Here is a 24732-nt window from a genome sequence, read left to right on the forward strand (position 1 = left end):
AGAAATTAATACAAATACAGAAAGAAAGAAAGAAAGAAAAAAGCAACGACTTTCTAAGAAATGCCTTTAGTTCAAAAATGAACAATAAAAACAAATTTTTTGATGCAAATCAATGATCATTTTGATTAGAAATCTTTTAATGTTGTCAAATTCTGTTCACAATATGCATTAAACTCTTTAGGAACTGCTTAAATAAGACCATGTTGCATGAATATATCAATGATGAACTTGTATTTATTGATGGCCGTTTGGGAAGCTGCTTTACTTAACCCAAATGGATCTTTATTTAACTTGTCAAGTGTTGATACGGACTCATGATCAGAATTAAATACTCTCGTAGGGAGAGCGATCAAGAAAGGCGAGGATTTTGCCTTTTCTCGAATTTCACGCCACATCCTGGAATTAATCTGTTATGATTGTATATTCAAATAATAATAATAATAATCTCCTTACTTTTCATGTGTCTAATCGTCCAATGGATATTTTACCAATTTCATCATTTTTTGAAACTCGGAAATATAATAGTCAACAAACAACTTAAAATTCGCCTTCAAATCAATGCTACGAACACTTATGAATAAAAAGTACGACAATTCAAACACAAACGAATCATACGCATAGAATTGAAAATCGTAAATTTTTACTTTCACCGAGTTGTTATCTAAGAACCATAGAAGTTTTATAGACAATTTTTAAAATCATGAAATAATTTAACCGACATACCTTTTCTAACCATAACATTGTTGATATGCAAATCGTTATGAAAAACCGTCGTATACGGTGTATCAGTAGGAATGGTCAAGTCTTTCATATGTTTCACATGCATCGCATACATGTTGTCAAGTGCAGAGCGTGATTCCGCAGTAAGATTAAGACGACGTTTCATCTCGCCATAAATTGACTGAAAAGTACATTTTTCGTACAATGTTAAATTCTTATTTTTCAAGTATGATATACTTCGTATATTGTATTGTCGTTTTTTTTCCATTGGCTTATTTGTATTGTAAAATTTTGGCTGTAATCGTCTCATTGCAATGCCCAATGCATGGTATTTTGCCACCTCCAATGAATAAGATTCAAAACTTTGGTGAAAATATCTAACTAATTTGATTTATAATGTAGCGTACTTTAAGAGTTGCCAATGTTTCATTTGTATTGAGACCGATGCGCCTATTTACGTTGGTGAAGTTCTGAACTTTAATATTTTCAAGCATTAAAATTGCATCAGAATCGGCAAATTCAGCGTCTGTGAATTTCGAAATGCGTATATTTTCTCCTAATTCAGATGATTCGTATTATGGCTTACTAGGTTTTAATGAAAATCTCGATCCAAGGCATGGAATGAACGCATCCAATCTTTCTTTCAACGGTACATTTGCAATCTCTTCAAATTGTTCCAAAGCCGGAATTATATCTGTGTAAAAGCGGACCTCATTTACAAATGTCACTGCTGGGTTGAAATATTCAGCCAAAACGACATTGAGCACGGGTGTTTTGACGACAAGGCTGTAAATTTTATTCTACAATACGTTTTAAGAATATAGATTAACATTTTTAAAGTTGTAGTTGAATCGATGAAACTCACTTTGTCAGAATCATTGGCTACTTTTACAACAACGGATCGCAATATAGCACCATAATTATCACCAGGCTTAGTTAAAAAAAATTACCGAATAGACCAGAACTTTTCTATTTAGACTAGTCTCCAGAAATTCGGTAAAATTTTTGATTACGTCCGGAAGTGTTCCCATGTTGCAGTTTGCCACAGCAATGACTGATAAGACACATAATATGTCAGATAATAAAGAAAAAAAGGCAAAACTGGACAAATGTATCCTTAGGCCTGAATATGCTACTTTTGATAGAATAGCTTGGTTTTGTTTTTTTCAAATGAAGTATAGTCGAATAGTATCACACTGTACGTTTTGGGTAAATGATTCAGATAATTATAAAGAAATATGGATTCGAAACTGCTTGGAGACGAACATAAATAAATATATCCGCGGTAACGGCTTAGGCGCTGTGTTCAGACGTGATATCATATCCTTTTCTATAGTATAGATTAGTTCAAATTCAAAATGATACTCAACACAATTTTTAATAAAATTCAATAAAATCAAATGTTTTATTTCTGTTTTCCTAATAATTATTTCGTTATAATAAAACTAATCATGTATAGAACAAAGAATTTACAGATGTTTTGCATGCAGACTAATTTCGAAGGAACTTCGTTCAATTCAACATGTCCATCACTTTATCTTTGCGTACATCCAAAGTGGTGTTGTTGAGCTCATTGCATGTTGCATAATAACTTGTTGTATTCCATCTTTTAAATTCTTCAAAATACATCTCAATGTAATTTCCGGGATAATTGTTTATTTCAGCCATTTCTGATAATTCTTTGAAGTAAACATACAGTTCGGGCAACTGTAAATTGTGTGTATGACGTTTAGTATATTCTTTACAATCGTACAGTATTTTCAATTGTGTTTGCTCTTCTTTGTACATTTCTACTTTTGAAGGTAGTTTCTTTTCCCCGGTAATGAATTTCATCGCAAATTGAACCTAGTTTTGTGAATAATGTTTATCAATAAATTAAAAACGAATTAAAACATGTCACACAATTGTATTTACTTGAAAATCATACGTTATAAACGAAATAGTCTCGGATACTATGCCAATGAAAACCATTGTAGGATGTTCGATGTTAAAAATTTGCTTAAAAAGTGGTGAAACCGAATTATCTTCAACATGAATGCCCGTATCAACACTCAGCATTGGAAATGAATAGTTGTAGCCTGAAATTTGAGTTTGTTATGTTCTTCTTCTGCTGAATTATGCTCATAATTATTCACCTGTTGCAAAAATAATCACGGAAAATGTAACGTTGCTGCCATCAATGAATTCAGCTGCAGTTGAATTCAAACGTACCACTTCGTGTTGAAAATTAATTTTTGATTTTACATCACGTTTGTAACGATCTCCCATAGTTATATAGTGTTTCCTTTTATTACTTATTGTAAGCCGAGATGCAACATCTTCCAATTGATCAAATATATCCATTGCGCTAGCTCCATTTCCAATGATAAGAACACTTTCATCTATTTAAATAATAAAATTAAATGTGGCGGCACGATCAAAATAAAAATGTTATCCAACTTTAAAAAAAAACTTACTACGAAATGCTTCAGCATCACGATAATCATGGCTATGAAGCATTTTTCCCTTGAATTCTTCCATTCCAGAAATGCTTGGATAGTGTGGTGATGAATATTTTCCATTGCAGACGAAAACATAGTCATAAATTAATGTGTGAAATGTGCCATTTGGTAAATTCTTTACGATTACTTCCCACTGACCCTTTTCGATGGGATGAACTCGAACAACCAAATGATTCAATTTGACGTGCTTTCTTATATCAAAATGATCAACATAGGATTGAATGTATTCGAAAACTTCGGCTTGTGATGGTCTTGTGAAATGTTCGGTTATATTTTGATAGTCAAAATCTTTATAGTGCATAATTTTCCTTGGTAAATTGGCGCTAATTGTAATAAGAAAATGATTATTGATTTTATTGAACATAATGTTTTTAGATGTGAACGGATTACATAACATACCTTAAACCTCGATACATTGCTGAATGAACCTTTATACCGTACTGGTTTTTTCCTGTTTGATTTGTATAGAACCATGTTCCGCCAATATCTTCACTCTGTTCGTAAATTGTCACATTGTATCCTTGAGCGAGTAAATGTTTTGCACTTGCAATTCCCGATACACCGGCTCCAATGACAACAAATTTTAAATCTGACGTTTTGTCATCATTCACCGGTGCTGTTTTCACTGATTGCAATGATGCAATCAAAATCGCAACACATGACGCACTATAAATAGTAAAATTCTTCATTTAATTAGCACAACCTTTTCAGCGCACAACACTTTTCAACGTCAATGCTCTATGTATAACTTTAAGATTTGAATGTCGTCACTCATTTAACACATCATTTTTTATAACAAAAAATCAGTGAAACAGTATTGACGTTTCCATTGTTATCAGTAAACTGTAAAAGGCCAAAGAATAAATTGAAATGTGACAAATTTTTGGCAACTACAGTTTCGTGAACAATAATTTATTATTTCAAAACTATTTTTTATTTAATCATTATTTATTAATCCATAATGGAATTTTTTTCTCTTTTTGCCAGAATATTCAAGTTGGCATTTTTTGTTGGACAGAAGTCATATTTTACCGCCTGGACGTTCTTTCATATTCCAATAGAGAATACCCATCACGTCAACTGTAAAATTCCCATTTTGATAAGATATAATGCAGCGAAACAACAAAAAACCAAATACGTATACTATCTCAATAGAGATTGTAACCAAGCAGAGGATTTTTTATTATAACTTCGCAAAAGTTAAATAAAAATTGCCGAAAGTTAGGCGAAGTTTAAAGTTTACTCTAACAAAGCGATCATCTGCACAACGATCAGCATAAAGTGAGTGATCGTCATATTTTCAAGTTTTCAAAGTTCTTTTCGATGATAGCGGAACGGAGAAACAAATAAAACGAAGACAATTCAGTGACGAAACCAAATATGTGTGAATCAATGTGCAATGGAGTATGTAGTACGCGAAATTAGAACGTCTTCCAAATACATACACAATAATGTATGCATCGGTTGCGTTGGTTTTCTAATGCACCGAAATCGGGTAGTTGGTAGGAGTCGAACGTTTTTGCGTTAGTTAGCTAGTGCATGCTACATAGTAAGCGTGAAACATATCAACTTAAAAGCAGAAGTTTTTTTTACAAAAAAACATGGATAATTTGTGGAAAAAAGAAGAAAGTAACGGAGTTACTGTGTACTAGGGGCTCGGAACATGAAAAAAAAAATCAAAATAAACAAAGTTTTGACAATTTTGTATGAATGTGGTGTATAAATGGAAAATATTGAGAATATTTTGAATATTTCTCATATTTACGTAATTATTTGTCATTATTCAGCTCGTATATGGAACCGATGTAAAACACACACAACACAAAATAAAATTAATAGTTGTTGTTTTTATTATATAAAAAGAGATTTCAGCCTAAAAACTTATATTTCTTTGATAAAAAAATAATTTGACTGAAGAACATCAAAAATATATAGGTAAAAGTGTTCTAAGCTTGTCTGATTTTATAAATAACATTCCATCATTTGCCGCCATTTTCATATTTAAGATAATCAAAATATTGGGAATATTCATGATTATTCACAGTTTTGTTCACACTCAAAATGTACCAATATTCGTGAATATGGTGATTATTATTGTTTAAACTCAAAATATATCAATATTTCTGATTATGTGTGTTTTTTCATCAATAAAAAATACTTCCGAGCCCCTAGACTGTGTATGTAGATGTTTTCAAAAATGTGCAAAGTACTGTAACATCAAGCAATAAAATTCGAAATCTAATTGGAAAAAATCATGAAAAATCAAAGCAGTATCTAAGTGAAGCGAATCGAAAATTAAACGACAATTTATGGATCGGTGCAATGAATGACTGCAATGATAGTTTACGGTTTGCTGAGATTGGCACAGAAAATGTGAGTTTGGCATACGTCAACCGATCCACTTGTTTTTTTCAACTTAAAATGTTTAACAAGTGCCTCGCAGATATTGAAATGGCCAAGCAAGCAAATTGTCTGAAAAGTGTAATTCAGGAAATGGACAAACAAAAAGCACATTGTATTAGTGCAAAGAGAAAACTGCAAGATGAACAACTGGACGAGCCACAACCCAATTATGAATCGAACGTCAACTTCGAGTCTATGGCAAATGTGTTGGAGATAAAGAAAACTGAGGAATTAGGACGAGGTATTTACGCGAAATGTGATATACCAATGAACCAAACGATTTTGGTGGAAAAAGCCTTTATATCACACAAAGCATCGGGTCCTTTAGCCACTTGTGCAACGTGTCAAAATGTTGCAATGAATTTCATTGCTTGTGAAAATTGCTCCGAAGTATTATTTTGTGGTGTGAGCTGCAAGGTACACAAAAGTTTACATAAATATGACTGTGGATTTGTTTATAATCGCGACGAAGTAATGAATTCGGAACTAAAAATGATTGCTCATTCAATTTATTTTGCCATAGAAGCATTCGACACTACTAACGATTTGATTCGATTCGTTGAAAAATCGGAGAAAAGTAAGGTATTATGGGTGCCAAGCTCTCTGAATGATGCACAGTCTAAATATCGTTTGTTTTTGACGCTCTCAACACGACCAGAGAAAAATGACCGTGCATTGAAGAACAAAGCCAAAGAACTTCATTCAATATTATTACAACGCCAGATAATTAAAACATTTTTTGATGATACATTTAAAATGCGTTTTCTAATGCATCTTTTGGTTAAGCATGTTCTCATTGCAAGTCAAAATGTTTTTACTGGTGGGCAGTTCCCATTGTCTCAATTGCAGCGTACCGCTATAATTCCACTGATTTACAGTTTGTTCAATCATTCTTGCATTAACAACGCTTTCTATCACTCGTTTGGTGGCAGTGTAATTGTTAAAACAACTCGTCCGATAAAAAAAGATGAACAAGTATTCATTTTGTACATAAATGGTCCACCACCAATACGTCAAATTATGATCAAAGAAAATTTTGGTTTTATTTGCAAATGCAATAAGTGTAAAAGAAATGATGGAACCTGTGACATCATTCCTGACCCAGCTTTTAGAATACTTCGAGAATTCTTTCTACCATAATTATTGCATTACCCGAGTGGAAAAAAAGTGACTAAGTTACTATTGACTGTAAGTGACAATAGTTAGCTATATTCATGAATTTTAAAATTTTGTATGGAAAACAATCGACTATAGTTACTCAGTCAGTCAGGCGATTATTTTGGGACGTTTTGACTATCGGGTGACTATGATTATTGTCAACTATAGTTAGCTGTTGCAGTTAACCATAGCTTACTTTAATTGATTGAAGTTAACTAAATTTAACTAAGGTTGCTTGTTTTTACAGTCAATAGTCAGTCAGTTTGTCCCAAAATAGTCAGTCACTTTTTTTGTACGCGGGTATGCAGTTATACATTTTACTTTCTTATTTGGCATTCTGTATCAGTATCATGTTTTTTTATTTTGAATTTCATAATGATAATGAAATATGAGAAAACATCATTTTATTTCTTTAGAATTTTAATTTTTTTTATATTTGACTTTTCAAAGCACATTCATAATACAATTGTGGAACAAAAATAAAATAATCATGTTTTTTACAACAGCAAATAGATCATTTTCATTAGCCTTTTAAAAGAAGATTTTTTTTCCAGTGATCGAAGAGGTTCGAAGAAAAAACGTAAGTAGGTTCAAAACATACACATTCCTCAGAAAAAAGTTCATTCGATACTCTTATTTTCGAGTATTAAATATAAAAATATTCTGAATGAATTTGCATTTTTTTTTCACGTAAATAAAAATCAAAACACGAGCAACTAGTCAGCGAAGTAAAAAAGTGTCTACGAGATGCTATCGAGTTTCCTTTAATCGCTTTAAATTTAAATATACATCCATTTATGTTTCGTTGATATGGACACAAACAACGTGATTTCAATAAATACCGACAAAAAAAATTGCTAACATCAAATGTAAACAAGTAAATTAGGTGAATTCAGAAATATCTGATTCGAAATCCATGGAAATGATGAAAAATCAGAATTGATATAAAATGATTTTTTTTTTCTGGGAAGATAATTTACATTTTCAAGAGATTTAAACTAACAATTGGAATTTTCAATTTCTCACAATAAATCTTCATATGCGTATTTTTATTTAATTATTCATCGAAAGAGCACGAGACAAAATGCAACAAAGCTGTATTTCGGACATTTGTATGAACTATATTCATTTTATGCATTTTCCAATCAGTGTTTGTATCACTTTCGTTTACCCCTATGGAGTGGCTACAAGTGTTCGTATCGGCGATGAATTTCATTGTGAATCGTGCCTATGATAAATTGATAATTCATTAAAATTGTTCTAAACACGACAATTGAAAATGTGTGAAATGTATTTACCTGCAAATCGTAGATTCTAGATGGACGGCTTGTTTGAGTTCTGATAAAAACCATTATAAACTGTTATTATCCGGCCAAAGATGTACAATCAATCAATATCGCACATTTTTTCGACATAACTCGCCTTTCTGTGATATCCATAGTGATAAGACTCTTATTATAAGAGATTTTGTTATTCGAATTAAAGCACTTCCTTTGCATTTGAAGATACATTGTGTGGCATCTATTTATAGATGTTGGTCCAATGTAAAACAGCTTTTTCGTGTTTTAAAAGCATTTTTGATGCTAGATCAATATTATTGGTATCTGAAACCGTAAAATAATACTTTTTAATACTAAGCGTCGGATGATATTTTCTTACTGTATAGGTTTTTTTCAAACATATTTTTTTTTTTTTAATCCTGATTTAAACAATCAGAAAAAAATTAAGTCAAGTAAAATCAATTCCAAGATTTATTTTTATTGCTGTTTTCATTTAAAAAAATCATGAACATAACAGAAGTACAGCGGATAAAATAAATCGAAATACGAGCGTACATAGCGCTTCATATAGAATGTTTCTTTCACAATGCTGGCTAGCACATTACTCTAAGTAAGTCTTAGTGTCAATAGCAATTAACGAATCACTGACACGATGATGTTGCATATCGCTAAACTGACATATTTGAATGCGTGAACCACGCAGGACCTAAATGTGAAATTTAATCAATAGATTATTTTTGAACAAAAAATGATTTTTTTACATTTTTTCAAGGAAAAAAGTCAGATAACATTTTTAATTTCAATACCATATTACCGAAAATTCTACTGCAAAGAAACAATTTGAGCGTTTTTTTGATCGTGTAAAAGATCAAGAATGTATCGTAGTTTCAACGAAAATCTCTACTAATCCGTTCGCTATGACATTATAATTGCTTCGTTGATGGCCAAAAAGACAAAGCAACGACACGCCAGAGTCACTTGATATCGCTTGACGCATCATCATGAATCTTTTTTCTCATGAAAAATGTATTTTATTTATGAATTTAGCCTCTTTAGAATGCAACGAGTTTATTTTAGAATTCAAAATTATCGCATCGTGTGAATATTTTAAACGTTTCGATTATTGATTTAAATTAGTTTTCTAATAGTTAAAATCGATCACAATTGAATTTCAACTGACAAAAAATACAGATAAAAGAAACTTACTTACTCGTAATGACGGCCGCATTAACAATATTTAGCGTATTTATTCTTATACAGGAATACAAACTAGATTAAACCATTTTTTTCACTTTTTTTCACAAATATACATCGAAATAAATGTTAATTATATAGTATTCGTGATGATCATTTTTTAATTTTTTAAACTACTTCATACCATATATAAATGAATATAAATAACATCACGAAACAAATTACAAGAAAAAATTCGTCGGGGCAATTTTCATCTCGAACGAAGAAGTTGTAATTTCGTTTGGTTGTATCCATTTTGCTTGCTAAACATCAAATGAATGAGTTAAATGGGGAGATTGTTCTTTTTTTCTTGAAATGCGCCTTATTAAAAATGGAAAATATGAACAGTACGCACGTTCTGTTGGAAAGAGATTTATTTGACAGGCAATGAGTGGCCCAAAGATATAATTTCTTATGCTTTTCGGCTGTTTATAAACAAGTGAGTTATATAGAATTGTACTTTTGATTCTCATACACTCTACTAACCCGAATGGTTCATTTGCGGACTTAAGCGGAGATGTTGCGGAGCTGTGTGGAGATAGACATGAACAGTATTGAAGAACATGCGTAAGCATAGTAACCATTGCGCGCACACAAATAAAGATTTACACTCGTCTGTTGTATACTGTTCACGCCTCTTGCATACTGTTCATATCTATCTCCACACAGCTCCGCAACATCTCCGTTTAAGTCCGCAAATGAACCATTCGGGAACTGCTGAGCTTTTGTAATTTATCCATTTTTTAAAAATCATATTGTCCGCTATTTTAAGATAGTTAGTCTGAATGTGAAATTGGCGGAGAAGTTTTGATAAGCATCATAAAAACTTTTGAAATCTTGTTCATAAATTCTTATAAATTGTGACACATCGTTCAGTTTATTGGTGCAGTTTCATCGATCCACAAATTAATCGAGATGACATTTCTTTTTTAAACTAATAAAATCCATTGAAAATAATGCAAATAATGCTACGAAATTTAAACTATCTCAATATCTATTGGATTGTTGGATTTAAAATAGCTATTAATGTCACTAATAATGGTGGTCTGCTGCTAGGTCAAAATTAATCTTCGTGTCTTTCCTTAGTGAAGGTGTTGTCATCGATAATGGTGTATTTATATTTGCGAAATTCAGCTGGATCCTTTAGAATTGTTGCACGTGCATCATAATGCATATCAGCCATCACGGATGGAATGTTATCAATGTCCGCAATTTCCGAAAGCTGTTTGAAGTATTCCTTTTGCTCCTTTCCCAAATAGTGAGTGTAACGCTTGCGATAGCCTTTGCCATAGTGCTCTTTCAATTGAAACTGCATGTCCGAATACATTTCAGATTTAGACGGTAGCTCCTTTTGACCAGTAATGAATTTCATTGCAAATCGTGCCTATCATAAATTCAGAAAATTTATTTCATTTTATTAATATGGTGCAAATAAATGAATTGAAAGCGATAAAAGTCATATTTACCTGTAAGTCGTAAACTCTAGTTGTACACGCCGTGAATGGAACGCCAATAAAAACCATTGTAGGATATTCGATATTGAAAATTTGTTTATAGAGTGGCGAAACACAATTCTCATCAACTTGAACACCAGTATCAACACTCAAAAATGGATATGTGAAGTTATAGCCTAAGAAATTGTACAAATTTTATTCACATTTCATAAAACCCAATATAAATTATTCACCTGTTGCAAAGATGACCGCAGAAAATGTTTCATGTGTGCCATCAATGAATTCGGCTCCATTTGTGGTAAAGCGCTTTACATCATCTTGAAGTGTGGTTTTTGGTGGCAATAAACTTTTACGATGTTCCCGTTCCTCCTTCGTTTCATTGGGACGTTTAAACTGACTGAAGGTAATTCGGGTTGCAACTTTTGACAATTGTCCTGTTATATCCATTCCACTGGGTCCGAGTCCGATTACAAGAACACTTTCGTCTGTGTATGAAAATAAAAATAAAAGCATTTTGATCATTGATCAAAGCATCATTTCTATAGTTATTCGTACCTTGAAAAGATTCGGGTTTACGATAATCGTGGCTGTGAAGCATTTTTCCTTCGAATTCTTTGATGCCGGGAATGCTAGGGTAACGTGGTGAAGAGAAATGACCATTGCAAACAAACACATAGTCATAGGTCAATGTTTGAAATTCATTGTTTGGCAAATCTTTCACGATCACTTCCCATTTATCGTCTTCGATTGGAAGAACACGAATGACCAAATGATTCAATTTAATGTGCTTCTTAATATCGTAGTGATCGGCATAGGAATGAAGATAATTAAGAACATCGGCTTGCGGTGGATATGGAATAGTTCCGTTTGGGTATGGAAAATCGGGAAACTCCATTAACTGGTGTGGCAAATTGGTTCTAGTTGAAAATTAAGAACGAAATGAATTGGTTGTTTGACATGAATTCGCATGTTAAAATACCTTAAGCCTTGATACATCGCCGAATGAACACCGACGCCATACTGGTCCTTTCCCGTTTTATCGGTGTACCACCAGATTCCACCAAACTGTTCGCTTTGCTCATAAATAGTCACGTTATATTTTTCAGCGAGCAAATATCTTGATATTGCGAGGCCTAATTTTGAGAATTATTTATAATTGCATTATAATAATTAAATATAAAAATAATTTACAAAAAAATCGTATTGTACCTGATGTGCCAGCCCCAATTATTGCAACATTCAAAACGGGTGGTTTTTCTGTATTAACGGCTGCAGAATTTATTTGATTAATCACCAAAAATGCAGTAAAAAGTTCGAAAATTATCGCACGAATTGTAGAAAATCGCGTCATTTTAAAAACACTTTCTTTAATACACAAATAATATATTCTGTGGCTTGTTCGTCTGTTATCATTAACTGTTAGCGTCCAACTGACTTTGCTTCTTCAGTTAATCATATATTTATACGCTTTTTAAACGCTGGCTACAGTAATCAAGATGTGTGTTTGAAGAATTTGGATGCTCTTATCAGGACTGTGTGCCGTTTATACTTTAGTCATGATGAGACGACATCATACACTAGTTACACTGACACATATGACCGTATGAAAAATAAGTCTTATCATTGTATAAGTAAATCGAATTCATTCACACACAAAACAGTAGTAGTAGAATTGATTGCTTGAGAATGAAAACGAGACTTCTATTCATAACTTATTGAAATGTAACACCACCATACAAAATATGCTAACTGTCAGCACTTTTTGTATGGTGGTGTTACATTTCAATAAGTTGTGAATAGAAGTCTCGCTTTCATTCTCGGACATTCAATTGTTTTAATGTATTGGTATATTGCAAATTTACCAATATATATTTTAACATCTAAATTTGAAATATACCAATACATTTAAACAATTCTACTACACAGAGAGAAAAACATTAAGATTTACTACTACATTTTTGAGAAACGTCAAAACACAACCACTGTTGTGTTTTTTCCCACTGTATAAAAGATCCTTTTATACACGCGCAGTATAAACATTGACAATTGAATAAAAAAAATGAGTGGGAAAAAACACAAATGAGTGGGAAAAAACGTAATAGATTTCTCTCTTTGTACTAATGCTTTTTTATGTGTCGTTTTTATTCTTATCGTTGGACCCTTGCTTATACTACTTTTGTATGCTAGCTGCAGTGTTTGTTGGTCAGCAGTTGGTACAGTGTAAAGATTTTCGCATTCTTATCAATGGAAATGGGATTATGTTCCGCTTATATTTTTGTCATGATGAGAATAATAGCAAAGGTCACTACACGACTTGATTTGAAAAAGGAGAGTCACGATTAGATTAGTAAATCCACTTTACTCATTTTGTTATTATCGGTAATTAAAAATAACAGAATAATTTGTCCAGATTTGTTTTCGGAAAAATTAACTTTCAAAGAAACACATATTTATATGCTTATATGTATTTATATCATTATGTTATGTTAATGATTAGGACAAAGTTCAAAACATCTCAAGATGTTCAATGGACATGCATTTTAAAAAGAGGTGATAATGGTTTTAAAACATCGTTGCCGAACTTTAGGCGAAAAAAATAGTTAAATGCTGATTTGTCTGAATTCCATACTCAAAAGTAACCTTTACGGCGACATATGGTATTATTATTTTCAGCAAAGCTGTTTCGAAAAGTTTCCTCCGAATTTTTTCTCGTGTACTTCTTTATGTTTGATTTCAAACAGAAACGAAGTAACGAAAGTGATACTAATGAACAGTAGGGGTTATATGTCTTTCCTCATTTGTCTTTGTTGCTTTGCTTTCGCTGTTTGTCCGGCATAGAAATATTTAAGTTTATCGTAATCACAAAACATGTTTTGATCGGTTGAATCGTTCTTCTACCACCACCACGCGATGGTTCAACTCCATAAGAGAAGTTTGCTACACGAGCCAAAACAGAACCAATTTGTATTTGTGTCGTCGTCGTTCGAGTAGCGGTAGTGCAAGCACAACAGTCTTAGTTGTTGATCAATACTAATAACGTTACGAATGATCAAGTTTGTGTTGCTCTAGGTCCAACCGCTTTATGTCATTAAATACTTTCTCGTGTGTCGCTAAATCACCCAAAACTTTTGATAGACCACCGCATTCGCGTTTGATTCGTTCGATGTAATAGACGCACAGGTATTTCTCCAGTTTGAAAAAAAAATTAAACTCAACTCGTACAATCAACACTTTAGCGAAATAATTGCATTTTTTTTCGAAAAGTGGAAGAAACACAAAGTGAATTATAGTGGAACGGAATTTTCAAACGAAATTTTTTCTTAAAGCATTCAATAACTAAAATTTATAAAAATGGTCAACAATTGGAGTGATAATCCGGAATACGAACATTTCAAATATGTTACGGCAATTCAAAGCTGGATTAAAACTCAACCGCATCTGCCGCAAAATATACGTAAGTCTTACACTTTTTTTTTCGTCGATAATTACTGATGACTTAATTAAAAATAAATAGATTCCATGTGCAAATTGAAACGAAAAACGGATGGTTTTCTCCGGTTTTTTCCCAGTTAAAAAAATCTCATTAATTTTTATCAATCTGTTGAAAATGGCTAAATATTATGATATTGATTAATATATTTTTTTTATGTACACACATTCATGTAGTGTGATTTTACTGAATAAACAAAAGCCCATGAGAAAAAAAATTTGTGATTAAATTGACAAATACACGATTGTGTACATTTTACGAGCAATTTTCTAGAGTTATTTGTTTAGCATTGATGTGCGAAAATGTGCTAAAGTCTAAAGATCATTCAAAGACTTTTTTATGCAATTGAGAATGAGACAATCGTTGAACTAAGTCTTCTCTCATAACTATACATTACTTGCAAAAAATAATTCTGGAATTTCAATAATAAAATGTTAACGCCGTAATGAAATCATTGCATGCCAATTTGGTGAGTATTATTCATATTCTCGCGCTAATTTGAACATTTTCGTTCATTTCAATTGCAAATCAATTATATTCAAATTTATATTTTTTTATTTTGATATTGCGTTTAATTCAAATGAAACAAAAAAGCGATGAACTGAAATTGTTTATAAAATATAACGTAAACAACAAAAAACAGTTAATAAAAGACATTTTGAATAATACACACAACACCGGCCACATTACAACGGTAAAGTTTTTCTTTGTTGGCGTTTCACAAACACGTTCAATTTCATTTCATTGAATAAAAAAAAACCGCATAGACAATTCCATAGAAAGTTTTTATAATAAATTCTTACCATAAACAGCTTTGAACTGATGAAACCGTACGGCATGCCCATTGTATATCTTTATAAATCGTGGTCAGTTGTTATTGTTATTGCTTTGATTAACGGCCGAAAGAAAAAGCAAGAAAATACAAACATACAATACGAGCGAAAAATGTGTAGAGGTTGACGCGTAAACTAACAATTGTTCGCAATTGAAATGTTCGTAATAAGTTTTGTCGTACAAATTGTCAGGGTTTTTTGGTGCCAAAAAGTGTCAAACAATAAAATTAATTCTTTGTGCTATAAATCACATTCATTTGGTTAATACGCCATAAAAAAAATTGTTATTTAATGAATTTATTCGGTAATGCCGAATGATGTTTTATTCCAAAAAGTAGCGAAAAAAAAAACATTTGGATGACAATTAAAATGAGCAACAATGGAATGTTGGTACATTCCTGGTTCAAAGATAATTGCAAAAAAAATCATGTGCATATAATTTAGAAACAGCAATGCGATGTTAATGCAATGACAAGGAAGTGAATAGGCAACTAAAGATATAACGTTGTAATGCATGCACACGAATTGAATAAGGTGAGCCAAACACTGGCTTTCTTCATCGAATCGAATATTTAAACACAAACCTATTGAGCAACAACGTAACATTTATATTCATTCGAAGATATTTTTTCGTCAAAATCGACTCCGAAAAAAAGTCGATGGGTTACAATGATAACCCAGTAAAACGGTTAATACAATTTGATTTGTGAATGTTTAACATAGTCACAGCAAACGCGTCGATCACGTTTAGATTTGATTCAAAATCTACTTAATATTCAAGACAAATCATAAGCCAATGTTGTTGTATCGCAATTTTAAATACGTTCACATGTTAATTGTCATAGTCAGATGAAAAGAGATAAAACGAGATATAAACCGATAAAAAATATTTCTTTTCTTTAAATCAAATTTACCGCTATTTGAAAACATCTTGAAATACAAAAATAGGCATCCGATGACTTCTTTGGATTGAATGCAAAGGTTTCATACACACTGAAAACGTCATCGAAAACCAGTTAGATACAAATGAAAGAAACTGGCTTTTTCTCTCCAACGACGTTTGTGTGAAATAATAGCCACATGAAATGATTACAAAAATGGCACTCTCAGACCTCTTTTATTTACAGCAACAACAAAACATTTTAGAAATGACGAAAAAATACCAATACCGTTCTACATCTTAAAATTTGTTTAATTAGACGATGAAGGCCGGCAAATTTTGCCGCGAAATTTTTGACGGTTACCATTTCGTTTGTACATTGAAATGTGGCAAAAATTCAATAGAAAGAAAAAATGTGGGTACTCGTTGGCATGTCAAAATGTTAAAATACCATATACCGCATTTGGAATTACTTTATGCGATCTAACATTTAAGTTTGAATGCAGATATTTATGTGTCAAGATCATGTCCCGTGGATCTGATTTATAGCATGATAATGTCATTTTCTATTAATAAAATTAGAATAGTATAATAAACATGAAAAAGGTAACATTAGTTGATTAATGCTAGGTTCCGTCGTCGTCCCTGTAACCAATTAAATTGGCGTGTTGTTTTTTTCATCTGAAGAATCCAAATAAATATTTGTCAAATGAAACACTACACCCAAATGACTTTACTATAAATGCCAATGTATTTGCCTTCTCGTTTCCTCCGCAGCAAACGATTTGTTAGCATTGAAACAACTCTATCATCCATATTTAGCAATTGATTTTTATAAACAAAAAACACTGTGAGTGCGCCACAGCTCATTCAGAAACAAAACAAAGGAAACCCAAACACAAGTTCAAGTTTACAAATTACATAGCAATTTTTTACGGAATATTTAACAATGAATTTTAATGCTTCGCTTTTCAATTCAATTCGGTAAATGATCACTTCGTCTACTTCGTCTCTGTTTTGTGGTGTTCTTTATTTCGTCGGTGTTAATTTACACTTTAAGTTTTATTGTTCAGCGTTAAAATGCCAAACCGATTTCCATTCCAAAAACTGTGTACACACTTGAAGAATCGCACGCATGCTGCGGTATGTGGCCAAATTGAAAAAAGGGAGAAAAGAAAGAAACAATTGTTGTAAATTAAACTTGGCATGCAGCAAAATAACCTTGGCAATGATTTTTTTTTTTTTTGTAGTTTTATTTTGTTACCACATTTTTCACGCTTTTAATCTAGAACTATTACGAATGACGCACAAGTGGACAAGATTTATTAGACACACGGCAAGTGTTAATAGGGTATAAACCATTGTATTTTGGTAATGCGACAACAATAAAAAAGACGTGAAACAGGTTTTAATTATTAACTATGTTGCTCCATGTGGCTTTATCACATTAAATGTGCAAAAATCATCAACGGATCGATACTTAAAATTTCACGTTTAAATTTTTTTTCATCAAACAAGAAACAAGTTAATATAGGTAATGAAAAAAATGAACTTGACTCACATTGGCGCTTGATGAGCTTCTTCGCTTTAAATTTTATGAAATGCCGACGAATCTCGCTCAAATCGAATTGGGTTATCGGTTGTTTTGTTTCCAGTGATTTAAACGGTTTGAGCAGATTCGCCAATCATAACTTATTATTGATTATTCGCCGAACGTTGGAAAATTTGTTCAAGTTCGATGATCTTTTTTTGAATAAGATGATAAAATGCAAATTGGATTTGCATTGAAAATGAATTTGTGTTTGTTTTCTTTAAATCTGGTCTTTGATAAAACTGAACTTGCGACATTTCGTCACTTTTTTCTCAATCTCCAGTATGATTTTGCCATCAAATGAAATAAGTTAGTTAAGAAATACTTAATGAGGCTTCCAATTAAGACTCGATGGAAATGCAATTTTTCGATTCTCTCTAAGATAACATTGGCTCGAATGCGTATTTAGGTAAATTGCTTTATAAGTGTGCTTTAAGTTGCACATGTAATTAACTTGAAATTACAATGTTTCCGTAAAATATAAAAAAAAGCATCTGTTTCTTTGGCCAGGCTCATAAATGAGCAAAGATCAATGCAAAGAGACTCGCTAAAGTTCATTGACAGCGCATAAAATGCATCGAAACATGTTTTACGACATACAATCATTTTAGACTTGAATCGGATCGAAGGTTATTCTTTTGCTTGAGTTCCGTTATGCACATTTAAAGTGCAAGTGTCAATAATTTAATGATGGAAACATTTCAACAGACCTCAGAAAAAAAGATCCAAACAAATTGCGCACTCACAATGGAAATTCTCTGTCATTTCGTGCAAGTAAGAAGACGCGACAAATTTAGTAAATAATTCACATCAATTCACAGCAAACAAAACATTCGTCAACTATCAATTTGAGTGGGATGTGTGAGTATCAATGCCAAACAAATTACATTAATAGATTGTTATTTTAGCATATCTTTTAATTCGATGCTAACGCCAATTAACAGTGACGCTAATTGAATTTGTTTTTTCCGAAGAAATTAGCGATATACAAATTTATAAGCGTCATATCTATCCTGTGGCTTGTTACGAAGAGTGGTAAGCTGTGGAGAGTCAAATTTGATTTTTATTGCAAAAAATTCCATCGGCCAGTTTCTTCAGGCTGGATTTTCTATATTTGCTAAGTGCTGCAAAACAAACTCGTTGTGCGTCTTAGCTCTCGTGATGCTTGCAACTATCGAAACAACGTCATTCAAGAAATGACTTGAGAAAAAACAACAACAATAAAATACAACTAAAAAACAATGGATTATTCCGATGCATATTTTAAGCCAACGAAAGGTGATTTCCATGTTTGACCACTTTTTAGTGGTTCCGTTTTTATTGCTTGTTTTTTTTTTCTTTGAATTTTTTTCAATGAAAGAAAAAACATCATCTCTTGTTTATCTTTTTCAAATAACCAAATGATCAATAACAAAAAATTACGTATTAGTGGAATATTTATTAACACTTATCAAAGAATTCGGTGGTAGGAAGTGCCGGTAGGCACGGGCTGCATTTTGCGGTTGAATTTCTCAATCAACCTTTGCAATTATTTGATCGGCATCAACAAAACCAGTTTTTATTTGTTCTCAGATAAACTAAAATAGCTCATGCAGACATATATGTAATGGTAATTTCCGATATCGTTCTGTGGTTCTCAGTTTAAAACATGTTTATTATGTTCGTTATAAGATGTGTTGAAAATTCTTCATATAAACACTGCTCATATCTTTCCAGTATAAATAAGTGTTGCGTTCTTCATGTGTGTGTTTTGAAATTACATATAATGAGTTGTGCAAGCGCGATTGAATCTGGCAACACTTACCGTACATAGTTGGAAACGTCAAACAATTGACAGTCCATAAAATTGTTTATTTATATGAAAAGTGATTGTAATTTCAAGCGGCAAAAGTCGATTTTAATCAAAGAAGAAAAACCCAAATGTGAATCATTCGTTCAAAGTGTTTCAAACAAGTTGGCAATTATTTGAAGCGGAAATAGTCATGGAGATAATTAAAATTGAAGGTATGTCAATGTGTATGGATGAAGTTTTTTTGCAGCGATAATGAAATAGAAAATTTCTCAATGATTTGCAGTTGACGATGTGCCCTATGGCTATGATTGTGTAATTTGTAGAGAACGATATTCGTCGCGAACCGAACGAAACGAACATTTGGAAACACATTTCGTACACAAAAAATGCAGCGATTGTGATCGATTAGTGATATTAATTGGGGATTTGGAATTTGAATTGCACCGACCCACATACTGTACGAAAGCAAGCGAAAACTATGATATCAATGACAAACATCTACAACCATTTATTGCGTTGGATAGACTGCAAGACGATGATGCAAATCCAGATGCGGTGCTTAACGAAAATAATGATACATCAAATGAACAAATTTTAGATATAGAGATATTAAAAGATGACACAGACACCGAAGATTGCGCATTGAGCATAGCCGGCGATGTAAATCCAGAAGAGAATAAAGAAATTGAAGAAGAGAACGACACACCGGAAAAACCAAAACCAAGCACAAGAAAACGAGGTCGAAAAGTAAAAAAAACGGTGAAACAAAATGAAGAGAGTACACCGAAGAAACCGCGTCGTATCACAAAAACGCGTTCAGTTAAAATGATAGCATGCACTCAGGAGGGTTGCACCGAAGAATTTAGACAACAACAAATGTTACGCAAGCACTTGAAAATGATTCATGGTATCGTTGAGAAGCACATTTGCTCAATATGGTATGTGCCAATTTTGAGCGAGAATACCAAACCAATCGATCTAGAAAAATAAAGTTTTTTCTACTCTCATTTAATTAATTTTTCAGCAACTTTTCATTTGCTGATAAATCAAATCTGAAACACCATTTGGTGACGCACACCGACCAGAAAAGGTTCGTATCGGGAGGGAAGAGACGGTCTTTAGTATTACCTATTTTAAATAGGATATTTCTCATAATTTGCGTTTACAAGGGTGATTGAAAAGTTCCAAATTATTGGATTGATGTTATTTCTAAATCCGTAGAGAACTTTTCAATAGCTTTAATAGATAGAAGAGACTCCAAAAAATACCATCAATTTCAGTTTTGGCTTTGTTGATGGATTTTTCATACAAAAATTGATATTTATATAATAGAATTACATTTTGTTGTATTCTAAGGTTGGTCTCTTCCAAGTGCTGTAACTTGTAAACTAATCAACGGATTTTGCTCAAATTATGACAGAAATTCGTGTTTTTTCTTTTAGATTCATATGTTCTTATTGTGGGAAAAGATTTCATAAGTATACTAACTTAACCGAGCATCAGAACGCCCATCTTGGTAGATCGAATATCATAGCTGGGCAGACAGGGGGATAGAATTTTTCAAAGAGCCAATGTCAAAACACTTTAGCAATAGTGGTTGCTAGGGTTTTTGGCGGCCAAATACACTGTAAAACATACCACATTACCGCTTATGAAATATTCCTGAAATTTTCAGTCTGCCCAGCTATGTTGTATATGAATATTTATTTGCATATCGTATATTTATCTTGATTATAATATGTTTCATGTTAAATTTAAAGGATTAAAGCCATACAAATGCGAAATATGTGGCAAGGATTTCGGTAGATCGAATCACAAACGACAGCATATGCGGGTAAATTGTTGATAGTTTCATGCTGTGCCGTTTCAATGTTAATCAACATCATTCTATTCTTGCAACAGGTGCACACGGGTGAAAAGCCGTATTCCTGTTTGATAAATGATTGCTCGCGAGCATATATGTTCAAAATTGACTTGAAACGTCATCAAAGATCTGTAAGTGTGCGCGTGTGTGTGTGTAATATTATCAAATCCATAATCAAAATCGTTTTATTCTTGGGACAGGTTCACGGAATCATCGATAAGACATTTCCTTGTCAAATTTGCGCGAAGGTGTTTTATGAAAATAAATATTTGACAAAACATTTATCAACGGCACACTCGTAATGAAAAAAACAGCAATAACATTCTGTATATATATAAATATATTAAGATTCATTAAATTATTATTATATTTGTATCGCATTTATTGCAAACTGATGGAAATAAATCGTGTTGATTATATCAAATTGTCCAATCATTCCGCTCGAAAATATTGCACATTGGAATCGGATCTTTTTTTCTCTTAAATTTTAACCCAGATTTTGATGAAAAATTTAATTTTTACGAAAAAAAAAACTGTCATTGCAGATCCGATTTTGCTTCAAAGGTTCATTCACTCGGTGTACGGCAATGTGGAAAAGGCGAAAAAACTAATTGAAAATAGTTTCAGCATGCGCAATAATTACGCGCACATATTCTTGAAACGTGATCCGTTGTCGATTGAATCAAAGCAAGTTTTTGAAGTTGCGTAAGTATCCATTCTCGAACAAACACATTCACAAAGCTAAACAACTAGAAATTATGCTTCCATGATTGTTCGTATGCTTTGATGCTCCATTTCGAAATGCCTATAGAAAACCGCATGCAATTATGGTCCGAGTAATTGCGTTATGAAACCAACTGGTCAGCCACACAAAACAGCGATAAACAACATTTATTCTGCATACCTGAGTGCATGCCGTGCGCTCAACTCAAACGAATAAATGCGGTTTAAACAAAGAATCATATTTACAAATGATCAAAGCATGGAAACATAATCATTTTCAGCATTTTAATCAGAATCGTTTGGATTGTTGAACAAAAAACAAAAAGAAAATGTTGACAATTTTGTTTTTTGAAATTATTTATAGCGATATGCTACCACTGCCGTATGCAACGAAAGAAAACTACAAAATCATGTTATATCGCCTAGCCAACACAGAAGCCGAAAAGGTATGTACTATAATGGTTTACAATTTTTTTTTCTGAATGAAACATAACAAAAAATGTATAAAGTAAAATATTGTGTCGCATAACAGTGACATAGTATTTTTGGTTTTCTTCATATTTCATCATCAATTTGATATACTCACACAATGTATGATTTACGATCCATCACGACACCGATTATGACGAATAAATCGTCGTCCACCGAAAACAATGCCACCATTACACGGTTAAGAAAAGAAAACGTACACATAAATTAAATTAACTCTAAAAATTTCATATTATATTGCATTCACGCGAATTGCGCTTTCAGAGACCACAATTATTATCGCTATTTTACGTTGACTTCTAACCTTTAATGACACACTCCATTGAAATCCAAAATTTTTATTACCATTACATCATTTCATGCAATGAGAATGTAATGGCAAAAAAAAAACAAAAGGATGGTAAAAAATGATGTACAGCATTCAAGTTGTGTGTTCAACATTCACTCTGCCTGTCATCTGTTTACTTTTTCTTTCTGTGAAAAAACAAAAAATTTGCAACAAATTTTGAAAGTTATAATATACGTGTGTTTAGATTTTATTGAGGAAGTTTAATCTTGCATAGTTTTAGAAACTTGAAACAAAAAAATCTTACCTAACCAGAAAAATTCAATATTTCTATGTTATATTAGTTCAATTTTACTGAAGCAATAAAGATGTTCTTCATGGTAGCCGATGTTCGTTTGATTTGCATGGATGCTAATGAACCGAATAGCGGTTGGAATGGTGAGGTACCTGTATTCGACATGAATGGCTTTAGCCTAAGACATGTTACCTGTGTGGTTTTATCGGTGTTGCGAGTCTACATGAAATACACACAAGTGAGTTCTATAGCAGCTAATAATTATGGATATTATCCAGGGGGAAATCACGTGGAAATAATTGAAGAAAAATTGGAAAAAAATTATTCAAAAAATGGAGATAGTTGAATTATTCTCATTTTTTCATCATTTCTTTTTTCAATTATTTTAATTTGATTTTCCCCTTGATATTTTCGTATAATATTCATATTCTCTTTTTTTTAGGAATGTCATCCAGTACGTCTTAGATCAATTCATGTGATCAACTGTTCCCCATATTTGGATCGTATTATGGCTATTGTTCGCCCATTCATGCGCAAAGAAGTTTCAAAATTGGCAAGTCTCCAAGCAAATTTGAATTCCTTATGGTTTTCTTTGATTAGCATCCATTAACATTTTACATCATTTGGCAAATGTTTTGAAAATATATAACGACGTTTTTAGCTAAACAAAGTCCAACTGAAGAACACACTAATTTTTTTCAACTTTTTATCACATACGTGATTTTGAAACCGGTTTCTCACTCATTTGAATATTTACCAAAAAAAATCGTAATTTATTTCGTTTGTTCATTTCATGTGAATTATAAAAAAAATTTAAACGCCAACGCGTTTTCTTCCGCATTTCAAGTCCAAGGTCACACGCACACTTCATAGACAATAAAAAAAACCGTAAATAAACTTGAATCAAATCAATAATCTCGTGCATTTCTTTTTGTTTATTTTAGCTTCATTTCCATAAACCGGATTCGGACACACTGTACAAATTCATTCCAAAAGATCTGTTGCCGGCTGAGTATGGCGGAAAGTCGGGTGAAGTGAAAGAGATTAAAAGTAAATTCGTCAAATTGTTTGACTCATACCGGTAAATGTCATTGAAGAGATTGAATATTTTTTTCGATTGAAAATGTTTTAATTTATGCATGTTACATAATTTGCTTTTGCAGAGACTATTTGCTGGACGAAAGTCGATGGAAATTAAACAGTATTAACAAAAATAACCGTGGTAGCGTAAATGTTGAACAAGAAGTGTCCGGAAACTTCAGAACATTGTGCATTGATTAGAAACGAAAAATATCGCTTTAATGTTAATAATTTGAAAATAATTTGGTTGTTAACATTTTCTCATTAAGTGTTATTTGTATTTTAAATTGTAGTTCATAAGAAGGTTTACTGAAAGAAAAAAAGAGAAAATTTCACATTTCACATTTTTCCACTTTGAGGCAATTAACTGCACAAATGTAAAATACAATTTCAAATCAACTCTACAATCATATTGCACCATTTTGAACAATTTCTTTTTTCACTTGACGCCAATTTCAATGACATTGGATTTTTACCATGTAAGTTTAGTAATGTCCTTGTGACGTGGCAAATATATTATTTTTGCAATATTTTAAAGCAATTTATCCTTAATCCGCACATTAATTCAATATGATAAGGAAATAAAATAAACGGAATGGTTGAAGTCTAACGGTATCATGTTTATTTCTATTGCATCAGTGCGTTCAATACTATATTAGA

The 24732-nt window shown here is 32.2% G+C and overlaps 6 protein-coding genes across 6 annotated transcripts; 3 read left to right on the forward strand and 3 right to left on the reverse strand.

The window, feature by feature from the left end:
• Positions 1-464: 464 nt before the first annotated feature.
• On the reverse strand, positions 465-1751 carry LOC116350921. The gene is made up of 5 exons (XM_031782918.1): positions 1671-1751; positions 1307-1520; positions 1128-1246; positions 724-901; positions 465-661 (listed from the first exon to the last, which is right to left on the reverse strand). The coding sequence occupies exons 1-5, from the start codon at positions 1749-1751 to the stop codon at positions 465-467; spliced, it is 789 nt and encodes a 262-aa protein (XP_031638778.1).
• A 342-nt stretch (positions 1752-2093) lies between these two features.
• LOC116350812 (senecionine N-oxygenase-like) lies at positions 2094-3988 on the reverse strand. The gene is made up of 5 exons (XM_031782757.1): positions 3621-3988; positions 3177-3544; positions 2856-3101; positions 2635-2798; positions 2094-2565 (listed from the first exon to the last, which is right to left on the reverse strand). The coding sequence occupies exons 1-5, from the start codon at positions 3908-3910 to the stop codon at positions 2233-2235; spliced, it is 1401 nt and encodes a 466-aa protein (XP_031638617.1). The 5' UTR covers positions 3911-3988; the 3' UTR covers positions 2094-2232.
• Positions 3989-5672: 1684 nt separating this feature from the next.
• Positions 5673-6764, forward strand: LOC116350922 (SET and MYND domain-containing protein DDB_G0292454-like). Its single transcript, XM_031782919.1, has one exon. It carries the CDS (start codon positions 5673-5675, stop codon positions 6762-6764), a length of 1092 nt encoding a protein of 363 aa, XP_031638779.1.
• Positions 6765-9651: 2887 nt separating this feature from the next.
• LOC116350886 (senecionine N-oxygenase-like) lies at positions 9652-12195 on the reverse strand. The gene is made up of 6 exons (XM_031782864.1): positions 11959-12195; positions 11729-11882; positions 11305-11666; positions 10983-11234; positions 10762-10925; positions 9652-10679 (listed from the first exon to the last, which is right to left on the reverse strand). Exons 1-6 carry the CDS (start codon positions 12098-12100, stop codon positions 10359-10361), a joined length of 1395 nt encoding a protein of 464 aa, XP_031638724.1. The 5' UTR covers positions 12101-12195; the 3' UTR covers positions 9652-10358.
• Positions 12196-13700: 1505 nt separating this feature from the next.
• On the forward strand, positions 13701-24682 carry LOC116350848 (alpha-tocopherol transfer protein-like). Its single transcript, XM_031782819.1, has 7 exons — positions 13701-14203; positions 21745-21904; positions 22287-22368; positions 23042-23230; positions 23435-23545; positions 23937-24073; positions 24156-24682. The coding sequence occupies exons 1-7, from the start codon at positions 14101-14103 to the stop codon at positions 24271-24273; spliced, it is 900 nt and encodes a 299-aa protein (XP_031638679.1). The 5' UTR covers positions 13701-14100; the 3' UTR covers positions 24274-24682.
• LOC116350847 (zinc finger protein 678-like) lies at positions 19303-21504 on the forward strand. The gene is made up of 7 exons (XM_031782818.1): positions 19303-19547; positions 19619-20273; positions 20360-20425; positions 20778-20851; positions 21096-21169; positions 21238-21330; positions 21400-21504. Exons 1-7 carry the CDS (start codon positions 19526-19528, stop codon positions 21499-21501), a joined length of 1086 nt encoding a protein of 361 aa, XP_031638678.1. The 5' UTR covers positions 19303-19525; the 3' UTR covers positions 21502-21504.
• Positions 24683-24732: the final 50 nt, after the last annotated feature.

Source organism: Contarinia nasturtii, unplaced genomic scaffold, assembly GCF_009176525.2.
Source record: "Contarinia nasturtii isolate CC-2019 unplaced genomic scaffold, AAFC_CNas_1.1 Cnas_scaffold_4311, whole genome shotgun sequence".
Lineage (NCBI taxonomy): Eukaryota > Metazoa > Arthropoda > Insecta > Diptera > Cecidomyiidae > Contarinia > Contarinia nasturtii.